The 12,549-nt window shown below is 45.5% G+C and overlaps 1 protein-coding gene across 1 annotated transcript in view; it reads left to right on the forward strand.

The window, feature by feature from the left end:
* The first annotated feature begins 148 nt into the window (after positions 1 to 148).
* LOC106129198 (bromodomain and WD repeat-containing protein 3) overlaps positions 149 to 12,549 on the forward strand; it is a 39,856-nt gene continuing 27,455 nt past the window's right edge. The window contains exons 1-16 of the mRNA XM_060953077.1: positions 149 to 321; positions 407 to 465; positions 542 to 571; positions 698 to 757; positions 1,945 to 2,248; positions 3,117 to 3,322; positions 3,831 to 3,961; positions 4,044 to 4,218; positions 4,359 to 4,509; positions 4,888 to 5,060; positions 7,574 to 7,699; positions 9,026 to 9,151; positions 9,981 to 10,138; positions 10,879 to 10,972; positions 11,674 to 11,821; positions 12,316 to 12,540. Of these exons, the coding sequence (XP_060809060.1) occupies positions 285 to 321; positions 407 to 465; positions 542 to 571; positions 698 to 757; positions 1,945 to 2,248; positions 3,117 to 3,322; positions 3,831 to 3,961; positions 4,044 to 4,218; positions 4,359 to 4,509; positions 4,888 to 5,060; positions 7,574 to 7,699; positions 9,026 to 9,151; positions 9,981 to 10,138; positions 10,879 to 10,972; positions 11,674 to 11,821; positions 12,316 to 12,540 (2,203 nt within the window). The 5' untranslated portion in view covers positions 149 to 284. The remainder of the gene's footprint in view (positions 322 to 406; positions 466 to 541; positions 572 to 697; positions 758 to 1,944; positions 2,249 to 3,116; positions 3,323 to 3,830; positions 3,962 to 4,043; positions 4,219 to 4,358; positions 4,510 to 4,887; positions 5,061 to 7,573; positions 7,700 to 9,025; positions 9,152 to 9,980; positions 10,139 to 10,878; positions 10,973 to 11,673; positions 11,822 to 12,315; positions 12,541 to 12,549) is intronic.

Consider the following 12,549-nt stretch of genomic DNA (forward strand, 5'->3'; position numbering starts at 1 on the left):
AAATAATAAATTTATGACTTATAACTCACAAAACTAAATTTATTCCTTTTTCGTTGAGTGCTTGTAGTGACATCTGTACGCAACCAGTGATACTAGTTTGTGAACTGTTTTATCGCTATTCCCAGACGTAATACTACTTTATCGTCTGATATACGCCATTTTGCCATTACAGAAAAGTGCATTATCTTTCGTCAACAATGTTCGTGAAGTGAAATGTTTGCTAATTAATTACAGTGATATGAAGTGTAAGTGGTTTTTAAAGCCCCCAAAAAAATACTAGGACGATGGAGGAATCTAACGAGGACCATAGGGTCGTTCCAGGTGAGTTACAAGCTTCGAAATCGAGGCAGAAATAATAAGTGTCCGATGACCGAGGTCGTGCTAATGGTAGCTTTCCCGGTTTCAGAGCTCTACTTTCTGATAGCGAAGTTTCTCTCCGGGGGACCTCTGAAGGAAACTGCAAAGGTAAATTTGATGAAAATGAATGTAGATAATATTTTTCTGTAAATTTTGACTCTAATTGTGACACTTTTCTTTGCAGACTCTACTAAAAGAGCTCGAGAGTGTCGAGGTAAGTTTGAGCTTTTCCTAGTGCCGGGTTCGAAGTTATTGTTGTTTTGATCGCGAACGCACGTGGTTGGACTGTCAAAGTGCTGAAACTTCGCTGAAAGTTTTTATAGTGGTCTGTACATTGCAGGTGCTGCCTCGGCGGCTGGACTGGGAGGGCAACGAGCACGCCCAATCTTATGATGAATTGGTGAGTTTTTCACCGTTTTTCTTCGGGAAAATGTGTTTATTTACGTTTGACTGAAAGTTTTGCGACGAAATATTCTGAAATTATGAGATAAAGTTGAAATTTTTTATTTTCCAAATTATGCAGAAACGATCATTATAATACGATGGAATTATGAGTAAAATGTTTTTGGGGTGTTTATGTTATAAATAATAGGTTTTTCGTGATTTTGCAAATAATTTGTTATATCATGCGATAGTATAATGGGTGTTAGCGTGATTAGGCATACGTTCGTCTCGCTCTGACGTATGGTGCGGGCGTTGCATCACATGCTTCATTTCACTCCCGCCCCCGACCGAAACCGTTCTGCTCGCTGATTGGTCGGACTAGCGCGAAATGTCACGATACATGACGTGACGTAGCTTGGCGGCAGATTTCAAACTATGAAAATGACTTTGAACTTACTTTGAACCATATTTTCAATGTCTTTTCTTAAAACATTTTTATACATATAATCACGTGTGTATGCTTGCGGGTTAGTTAGGGTAAAAAGACTTGGCTCTTTCTATCAATTCCCTAATTAAGCCATACAGTACACAAACAGATGAACTTGCATAAATCATTTATTTGCTTTAAATACAGTACATTTTAGGCATGATTAGTTATTATAAAGATCTCGTATTTTGCCTCAAGGCTAAAGCATGCAAATATTAAAAGAATAGGTTACTAGATTAAAATTAAATATGTATCATAACTACTTTACAATACAAGAAGTGAGTTATGGATGTGGATGAAGTCTCCTTTTTGGGGAAGAAGCAACTGCATCAAAGTACATACATAAAATCACGCCATATTATGTATGGATGGACAGGGATTCCACCTGTGCATGGTCAATATTCACACCCTTCACACCTTGCAATTCACCAAATTCATCAGTGAATAGGCACTACTTGAGCATGAGCACATCTTGCTTACCACCAAGCAGGTTAAGGTCAAACGCACATACAACATACCTTGGTACAGTTGCTCTTCCCATGCAGATTGAAAAAATTAATCAAGTCTAAAACTTGGAGCTCTGTTTTTAGGCGATGGGCTCATGGGTCACTTCAGTTTCCTCTCCTGAGTGGTGAGGACGCAACGGGCACTATTGCTAGGAGGATGCCCAAAATGTGTTTGCTATTGTAATGTCCATGTGTAACTTAACCTTTTAGGCATCAAAATACAACGACGTGCCATGGTCGCGTCTGCCTTCAGTCTGCGAGCGAGCGTTACGCCTCGCGCGCTTCGCTCCCTCCGCGGGGCCTTCCACTTGCGCCTCGCCCGCCCCGGACGACGGCGCGGGGTCGACTGCGACCACCTCGACGACTCCGTCGAACGCGGTCGTGCCCGCCATAACAATGTCCGTCACCACTACAGAGCAGCTGCAGAGGCTGACAGCCCGGCTGTCTCTGTTGAGCGAGTCGCTCGTGCGGTCGAAAGCTAAGTATTCGTGGTACAAGCAGGATCACACTCTGGGTGAGTAATTGTTGGTTTTATAACACATTAGATTATGTCCCGAGATAGGATAATATCCATTTCTGTTATATTAATTTATAGTTAATGCTCCTCTCAGTTCCCAAGGATATTATATATAGACCGAATTTAACTCTCCTACCCCCAGTTATTTCAATTGTATGTCTTCTATCAGTGCCAAATGAGAATCAGCAGTTACTCTGTCCTGAAGTTAGTTGCACTTTTGTACGGTTGCACACAAATGCAAGTCTAAGATTTAAATAAACTGCTGAACGTGGCCTTTCAGTTTTTCAAGACTCTTTCTACCCTGCAAGGGATATAAACGTAAATATATGTATGTGTATAGATTTAAATTGTGTATACAGCAGCCATACTCAACCTTTTTTATACTTGGGCCAAAAACCGTATTCGTCATGGGATCCCGGGCCGCAAGCGAGAAATTATTAGGTGATAAATAAAAAATAAATCAGAGCTGACGGCGTATTTACTTTGTTGATTTTACATACCTCGATGTAAAGTTACGGCGTTTTGCTCACTTTCCAGTTCTTGCTGAAGGCTTTTAAATCTTCTTATAATAGAACGAAACAAGAACTCCAAAGTGGGCCAATCAAAAATGTATGTTGGGCTGCAGGTTGAGTATAGCTGGTATACAGTATGTATGTCTTTTTGGTCAGATAAAAAAACAAATATATCAGTAATGCAAGAAGAAAACCCATGGCATTAACATCACCCTTTCTCAACACCCTACTGCCTTTGAAACAAAAAAAAAGATACAGAAGAATAGGTTCTCTTATGACGTAGTAATGGTCCTTAAAGTATACTAGTCTTAAAGTTCTAATGAATTAGTTAAATCATTGAATGTTGTCTCCAGTCCGGCGCCTAGCGACCCGGGAGCTAGGCAACGGTCCGGCGGCGGCGGCCGGCGGTCCGGGCGGGCGCGCCGTGTTCCCGTACCGGATGCTGTCCGGGCTGAAGCTGCAGCGCCGGACGCTGGGCCACCTGTCCGCCGTCTACTGCCTGCTGTTCGACTGCACCGGCCGATACGTCATCACCGGGGCTGACGACTTGCTAGTTAAGGTACTGACTCTTCAAATCATCTAGTTTACGTGGTGGACCTCTGGCTAGGAAGAAATGCAGTGAAGGATGCAACAACATTTTCTTAGTCGTACACTCCTGACGGAGTGGTCGAGGTGATGGATTATCTGTGAGGTTGGTTACAGCTTTTGCGATTCTTCTTAATTCCTCCTCTTCACTTCATTGATGACTTGATGAGGTCTGTCTATCATGAGCGTTGATCTTTCTCTCTTCTTTGCACCATGAAATGTTCCAAAGACTTCATTGCGTGTAATATGTGTAAATATTTTTAAAATTTATCCTATTCATGAATTTAATTCATTTTGGTCGTATGTATTTTCAGGATTTTATTATTTACATTTCATTAGTTAGAGACTCAAGTTAGGAGGAAGAATATTATAAAAGGTTCTATTTATTAAAAGTAATTTACTAAACGAATTCACGACAAAGGCGCAACTAGGACTAAGATCAGAAATATATTATTTACTCTCAAATAATGTTTGGTACGTAGGTTTGGAGTGCGATAGACGGGCGCCTGCTGGCCACGCTGCGCGGCGCGGGCGCTGAGATCACGGACGTGTGCGCCAGCGCGGACGGCGCGCTGCTCGCCTGCGGCTCCGTCGAGCGGCTCGTCCGCGTCTGGTGAGCGAGGAGACCTCTCTGCCTTGAGGGACTCGGCTACACCATGATCACGAATGAACAACCCTGTGCTGCCTGCCCCCAGGTGCCTGCAGACCGGAGCCCCGCGCGCCGTGCTGGCCGCGCACGCGGGCACCATCACGTCCGTGCACTGGGCGCCGCCCGCGCACAAGGACCTGCGCTGGCTCGCCTCCACCTCCACGGACGGCAGCGTGGCGTTCTGGACGTGCTCCCCGCAGGGCCAGTTCCTCAGCCAGCCGGTGAGAGACCCTCACACTTCTTTCCAAAGAAGGGTTCCTTTCCATATCTCTTGTTTTTCGTCAGTTAAATTTTTATCCGTATTTTGGGATCTGTAGGTGTCTTTCAGGTCTATTTTCATGTGTTAAATCCGATTGTCCAGGTCCAATACGTGGAGCGCATGCGACCAGGCGCGTGTCACATGATCTGCGCCGCGTGGTCCTCTGGCGGGGGGTTCCTCGCCAGCGGCAGCGCGGACCACCATGTGCGCGTGTACAGTGTGCAGCGGGACGAGGGGCCCGCCAGGGTGCTGGGTGAGTGGACAGGAAGACAGGAGGAGATTAACGAAACTGGTTGTTTCACGGAGCCGTGGGCGTATCCTAGTAATTGAATAAGAATTGCCAATATCATTCACAAATATTATAAAGGAAGTTCTGAGGTCAAAGATGAGAGCCCTGCGGCACGCCGGATGGTACATGTCTTAGTACATTTAATTTCAATTGCCAATTGTTATAATTGAAAGCGGTTCCGAAGCTGCGACTCATATTATCTTAGTAAGCAGCTGTAAATCCTTGAGTGACTCAGTTTCTGGTTGAAAAGAAAGCTGTGAACCATGACAAACGCCTTTGAAAAATATGTGATTTATGTACATTCGTAGTATTAATAGTGTAAACATCAACTCCCGTTAACAGAGGTGGCTGTCCACACGGACGCGGTGGACAGCATCTCGTGGGCGCGGCGCGGTCTCAGGTTCGTGTCCGGCAGCAAGGACGGCAGCGCCTGCGTGTGGACGCTGCACGCCACTCAGTGGCGCCACACGCGGCTCACTCCCGACCCCGACGGCCGCCACACCAAGCGGCTCAAGGTACATTCTGATTGTCAGTTGCAGCTTCCAGTCCTGGCTCCAGTCCCGGTTGCATCCTCAACGCTCTGGAGAAGAGGCCGGGGTTTTCACCACGATCGATCGACTAGTCAGGTTTTTCCACAAAGCGACTCCCGTCTGACCTCCGCAACCTTTGCAGGGGAACCTAACCCTTATTGGATCATGGTAACGCTTCTAATTGACCAAATGTGCAGGTTTCCTCATTTTTTTTTTCACCCTATGAGCATCGGTTAGCACTCAAACTAATGTAATTGACACTGAAAATACGAGTAGTCACTGCTACATGGTCGAGGTAGGATGTCGACCTGTGTTTTAGCCACTAGAATAAGTAAATTTTTAGAATTTATAGTGCGAACTCTACCGCTTTATCATTACATATTAAGCCTATTTTCTCTGTCTGTATGCGCCAATCTCGAAAAGTTGTGGACCGATTTTGTTCCTGGGAAAAGGGGGTTTTCCGAGCAAGGTTTCTATCTATAAATGCTACACGTGCGAAGCCGGGGTGGGTCGCTAGTGCATACTAATAAGAAGAAAGATATAGATAAAGAATAAAGATTTGTATATAACAAAAGGCTATTTGACACTATTGAAATTATGCTACGAATTGTGGTAATCCTATTAGATAATAATATAACAGAACGTGTTTTACTTCCATTTGTACTAAAATAAGCATATTTTTGGCGATTTATCGTTCAAAAATACAATAATTTTTTAATTCATTTCAAAGACCGAAACGCTCTGTGATTGGTTACAACTCCGGTGACGTCACACGCAAGTAAACGTCAACTCCTCCTGTGTAGTTTGTGTGTTATTAATGTTTTATCCCAGATATTGAGCTATTTCGTGACAGTGAACTATTTTAGCTTCATTTTATTACTTTAGTGAAATAAATTCCTGGTGTTTGTATTCAAAATGGACAAAAATTTTGTGCGTGCCGACAACACAAACCTACCTGAGATTGATGCATTTATGGTTGCACTTTTCTTCAAAAACAACGCGGATTATTATGGTGCAGAACTTAAGAATGTTAAAACCGCTGTGTAAGTATTTTAAAGAAATTATTTATTTAGAAATCTTTATGCCATTTCACGCAAAAATTTCGCAGAATTTTATTTTATAGGTTATGTTTTATTTGTTTTATTGTTTGCTATAACTGAAATATTGCCAGCATACTTACATCAAAATGATCTTCACACATAAAAACATTTGAATGCGATAAAATACTCTTTGGATCTCTTCGAGCCAACTGCAACCACTTCTTTGGGATTGGATTGGATTCGTTGGAACAGACACAAACACTTTTTGCGGAGTTTTTTTATTGAAGTTTTTGCTGAAAGAGCCCAGCGCTCAGTCTTAAAAACCATGCTGCGTAAACCGTATAGGTACCCAACGGTAAGTCTTTATAAAGATGCCGAACTGCTCTCCGTGCGTCAACTCTTTATTTTGACTATTGCAGTGCAGACTCACAGGTCAGTCCTAGCTTCAGAAAATTGCAGTGAAATAGTGAGACGTAGAGTTTTCAGGATCCCAAAACCTTTGTTTAATACTAGCTTTGCGCAAAGACTTTGCAATTTTATGAATGTACATATTTATAACCATATAGTTAGATTTTGTAATATAAAAGAGGAAACTGCAACAAATGCTCGTAAAATTATACGCAATTGGTTGGGCACATTGTCCTACGACGAGATCGAGGATATTTTAAACATAGAAAGCTAATTTCAGTCATAGTTTTCGAACCCATTCTTTTTTAAATATACTTGATTCTATATAACATATAATGTAAGATATATTTTGTGATTTGATATTTTTTTTCTTTTTTGTAATAATTCGAGACCAATGTCTACGAATGAAAATTTAATCTTAGTTATAATCTTTTCTGTTAATTAGGCTTCCTCGATACAGGCTTGCCTAGTGAGGAAGTCACTATGTCTCTTTAGTTTGTAAGTGCTCTCTGCAATATACATATGTGTACAGTTTTATAAAATGTATCTATGTACTTCATTGTATTTGCAGCAAATAAATCATTTTTCATTTTTCATTTCATTTTTCAGTATTTGTACATTGCGGTACTACACACCATTTATAAACAATTTTGTTTGATAAATTGAGAGAAATTTAATCAAAATCATCAGTTTGCTTGCGTGTGACGTCACACAGCGTCCGCCATTACTATGAGAGCGTTTTTGGCGCGCATTTTAAATTTCAACTTTTATAATTCATTTTTTATTATAAATACTGTGTATTTCTCGGAAATATAAATAAAGTGTGTTTATTATGTCATAAAGAATAATTTTAAACCATTTCTAAAAAACAGTCAAATAGCCTAATAAACTTTAAAACTAATCACCTGATTTTCACGAAATTTGGCACAGATATAGAATAGACCTTCGGGAGTGACATAGACTATTTTTTGTTTTTAAAATTTCCCACGGGAGTGAATCCCCGCAAAATAGCTACTACGTAACATAGATGAAATTGTGTGTCGCGAGCAGGTGACGATGGTGTGCTGGGACTGCAGCGACGCGTACATCCTGACGGCGGTGTCCGACCTCACGGTGCGCGTGTGGTGCTCCTCCAGCGGGGCGCTGCTGCGGGCGCTGCGCGGACACAGCGACGAGGCGAGTATTGTGCAGCAGCCGCCCACAGCCTGCTGCGAGTGTGGTGCTCCTCCAGCGGGGCGCTGCTGCGGGCGCTGCGCGGACACAGCGACGAGGCGAGTATTGTGCAGCAGCCGCCCACAGCCTGCTGCGAGTGTGGTGCTCCTCCAGCGGGGCGCTGCTGCGGGCGCTGCGCGGACACAGCGACGAGGCGAGTATTGTGCAGCAGCCGCCCACAGCCTGCTGCGAGTGTGGTGCTCCTCCAGCGGGGCGCTGCTGCGGGCGCTGCGCGGACACAGCGACGAGGCGAGTATTGTGCAGCAGCCGCCCACAGCCTGCTGCGAGTGTGGTGCTCCTCCAGCGGGGCGCTGCTGCGGGGACACAGCGACGAGGCGAGTATTGTGCAGCAGCCGCCCACAGCCTGCTGCGAGTGTGGTGCTCCTCCAGCGGGGCGCTGCTGCGGGGACACAGCGACGAGGCGAGTATTGTGCAGCAGCCGCCCACAGCCTGCTGCGAGTGTGGTGCTCCTCCAGCGGGGCGCTGCTGCGGGCGCTGCGCGGACACAGCGACGAGGCGAGTATTGTGCAGCAGCCGCCCACAGCCTGCTGCGAGTGTGGTGCTCCTCCAGCGGGGCGCTGCTGCGGGGACACAGCGACGAGGCGAGTATTGTGCAGCAGCCGCCCACAGCCTGCTGCGAGTGTGGTGCTCCTCCAGCGGGGCGCTGCTGCGGGGACACAGCGACGAGGCGAGTATTGTGCAGCAGCCGCCCACAGCCTGCTGCGAGTGTGGTGCTCCTCCAGCGGGGCGCTGCTGCGGGCGCTGCGCGGACACAGCGACGAGGCGAGTATTGTGCAGCAGCCGCCCACAGCCTGCTGCGAGTGTGGTGCTCCTCCAGCGGGGCGCTGCTGCGGGGACACAGCGACGAGGCGAGTATTGTGCAGCAGCCGCCCACAGCCTGCTGCGAGTGTGGTGCTCCTCCAGCGGGGCGCTGCTGCGCGGACACAGCGACGAGGCGAGTATTGTGCAGCAGCCGCCCACAGCCTGCTGCGAGTGTGGTGCTCCTCCAGCGGGGCGCTGCTGCGGGCGCTGCGCGGACACAGCGACGAGGCGAGTATTGTGCAGCAGCCGCCCACAGCCTGCTGCGAGTGTGGTGCTCCTCCAGCGGGGCGCTGCTGCGGGGACACAGCGACGAGGCGAGTATTGTGCAGCAGCCGCCCACAGCCTGCTGCGAGTGTGGTGCTCCTCCAGCGGGGCGCTGCTGCGGGGACACAGCGACGAGGCGAGTATTGTGCAGCAGCCGCCCACAGCCTCCTCATCACTAACATTCCCCCCTCTCTATATTTGCAGGCTTACGTGCTGGAGGCGCACCCGTTCCTGCCGGCGGTGTTCCTGTCGGCCGGCCACGACGGGCAGCTGTTCGTGTGGCACGCCGCCTCCGGGGAGAAGCTGGCCAGCTTCCACAACCAGATCGAGGTAATGTAACAACTCAATACACTCATTCTCATTCATGTTATATCCGCTTCACACCTTTATTGATCACAGTAAAGATAATTTCATCTAGCAAGAAATAAATGTGCAACAAGGCATTCTCTGCCAGTCCAAAGTGACTGTAAAAGAAATCGTAACATAAATATGAATAATGGGTTACTTAAATAAGTTTACTCGCAATTGGCCCCTTTTTTAATCACAGATAAATTCCATCTTTGAAGAAATCATGGCTCGAAAGAATGAAAAAATTCTCGATCGCAAAATATCCTTCTGCAAAGTCATATAATCCGGAAAAATATCAGAATTATTTTTATTATTAAACAAATGAACACGAATGATCCTGGTTTTTTAGCATCTCTCTTCAAATGAGACCAATTTGAAAGAGATGGAGGAGAACATAACTTTATTATTTTCCAGTCTCTGAACCTAGTGGTTTGAGCTGTACGTAGTCAGTCAGTCATGCAGTAACGGAAAAGTTTTATATAAAAAGATGTGATATCTATAAATTAACATACCTTGAATTACATTTCTACCAACTACAGGCGGCCTGTTTCGCAGCGGTAGTACGCTTGTCTGTGTCACCGGAGGTCCCGGGTTCGAATCCCGGCCAGGGCATGATGAGAAACGAACTTTTTTCTGATTGGCCCCAGGCCAATCACAAAAAAGTTCGTTTCTTGGATGTTTAAATATATAAGTTTTTATTATAAAATACAGTATCGTTGAGTTTGTATCTCCTAACACAAGTCTCGAACTAACTTCGAGGCTGACTCAATCAGTGTAATTTGTCCCGTGTATATTAATTTATTTATTCCAGGGCCAAGGATCCGGTGCGATATTTGACGCGAAATGGGGCTGCGGGGACCGGGTGGCCGCGTCCGACAGCCACGGGCACCTGCTGCTGCTGGGGCTGGCGGCGGGCCACAAGCTGCTCACCACGCTGCCTACCGAGCTCTTCTTCCACACTGACTACAGGTATTTTACCCGCGGGTGTGATGGGATCGGCAGCGGCATAACATAGCAATGGCCTCTTATTGGAGTACGGTCAACCGCATGGTACACTGCACGGATGGTTAAGGCATTGTAATGGTGGTAATTTTTTAGCTAATTTGGGTTACTTGATATGCTGTTGACTGTACTAACTTTTGCTCCCAACTTTGAACTACAAAATACGTCCAGTTTAGCAGGGTTATCCTAAAAAACTATTGTATTTATACATACAATCAATCATTTCTTTAATCTTACGAAGAAGGCAGAGTCAACAGTCTTGAAACGATTCATAGGCCATATTCAGTGTGTATGGTTTGACGATTTTCGAGTTTGACGAATTGAGATTCAAATTGTGACAGGTTGCTAGTCCATCGCTTACAATAAGAATCCCGAGCCATAAACCCATTTGTCGCCATTTACGACATCTATGGGGAAGATATAAAGTGCCGAAAATCACAAGGCACGTATAATACGTGAGAAGTAAGTTAAGAGTGTGAAAGCTTATTATAAGCATTATTAAAAAATAATGATATCTTACAATGTGTGTTCATTTTTCTATTATTTATTTCTTTTATACAATAAATCAGAAATTAATAATTATGACTATATACCTAAACCACTTATAAAAAAAAATTACGATCACAAAATGAACTTAAACTTACAAATTGTTCAGTCCCTGCATTTTTTTTTGTGTTACTACAATGTCTGTTTGTCTGTCCCCCCAGACCGCTGTCCCGCGACGCGCTGGGCGGCGCGCTGGACGAGCAGACGGAGACGCCGCCGCACCTCATGCCGCCGCCCTTCCTCGTGGACGTCGAGGTCAGTGCTCGCCATGCTCCCCCTCCCGGACGCTGGAGAGGAGCCCGGAGTACGCCTTTGACCTTGGATCCTGGATGGGGTTAATCAGGTTTTAGCACGAAACGACTCCCGTCTGACCTCCGCAACTTTTGCAGGGGAACCTATTACATGTTGGATCATGAAAATTATCAATGTTTAACTATATAAGTTATTAGTTATTATATTTGAATATATTTACTTGCGGTTTGGTTGCCAAAACTATTTTATAAATTATCTCGTATAAAAAAATTAACGACTTCAATTTGTTGACGAAATATTAAAGCTATATAAAAAAGGCAGCTTTCATAAAAAAAAATTTCTTACTTTCGTCACGTGTAAAAGTTATGATTCTCTACTCGCGCATTCTACGAGTACATTAGAAATTCAAAAAATAACATCACAAAAGACTTAAGTTTTGATCTTTCAATTAATACCGTTCTTTTTTTCTCTGACCTGTTTTCGGCCAGTTCGATAATTCTAGTAATTTTTAACAAGTAATTTTTGTAAGGCCTTTTAGTTTTTATAATTTCGAACACTTTATAAATCTAATTTCGATGTTCGAAATTCAAATCTTTTTCTTTACTTTCTGTTTTTAATACAATTTTGATTGCAATGTTAGCTTTACCGTCAAGAAGTAGATAAATTAATAATTTTATTTTCATGTGCGAGTGTTGTATGTCCAGGGCGCTCCCCACCCGCCGGAGCTGCAGCGCCTGGTGCCCGGGCGGGAGAACCTGTCGCTGCCGCAGCTGATCCCGGCGGCGGACGCGGCCCGCTCCCGCCTCGACGCCATGATCCTGGCGCTCGCCGGGGACTCCGACAGGCCCGCCGGTGAGTGTCTCTAACTACCTCCTGATTCCAATTGCAGCTTAAAGGCCCGAGTGCACCAAAAGCAGCGGGGCTAGTATGCTAGAAACTATCGCCGTCCCGTTTTACGGCATAATAAAAAGCGAAACAACGATAGTTTATCGCGTCACGCTTAGTCCTATAGGTGAAAAGCAATGTAGTTCGAAAGTTCTTCCATCTCGTCATATTCAATTGATTATTTTGAGTAATGTTATTTTGTTTATATATTGAGGGTCGGAATTCTCTGCTGTTATTTGTATCTCTGATATAGTCGTGATAATATTCTTAGTCTTTATGTAGATTTTTTTTGTAACATACAAATAAAATTGTTCAATAAAACTCGGATGAAAATATTTTGGCCATTGATATCCATTATTTCCGACCACTTGTCTCTTATATAGAATTCTCATGTGCGACCTTCGGGTGTTTACCAAACCTAACTGTATCACTGCATCAGTTGCTCACCGGTTTGTGTGCAGCGGGCGGCGTGTGGCGCGGGGAGGGCGTGCGCCACACGGCGGGCAGCTGGCAGCGCGGCGACCCGCTGCTGGTGCCGCCCAGCGCGCGGCCCATCCTGCCGCCGCTGCCCGCCGCGCAGCGCCGCGCCGTCGAGGACGCCGCGGCCGAGAGGCACGCCGCCGAGGAAGCCTGGTGGAAGCGCGAGATGCGGCGCCGGCCGCTCATGATCAGCACGCAGCAGCCGGGTCAGTGTA

The sequence above is a fragment of the Amyelois transitella genome, chromosome 31 (genome assembly GCF_032362555.1).
Source record: "Amyelois transitella isolate CPQ chromosome 31, ilAmyTran1.1, whole genome shotgun sequence".
In the NCBI taxonomy this organism is placed as follows: Eukaryota; Metazoa; Arthropoda; class Insecta; order Lepidoptera; family Pyralidae; genus Amyelois; species Amyelois transitella.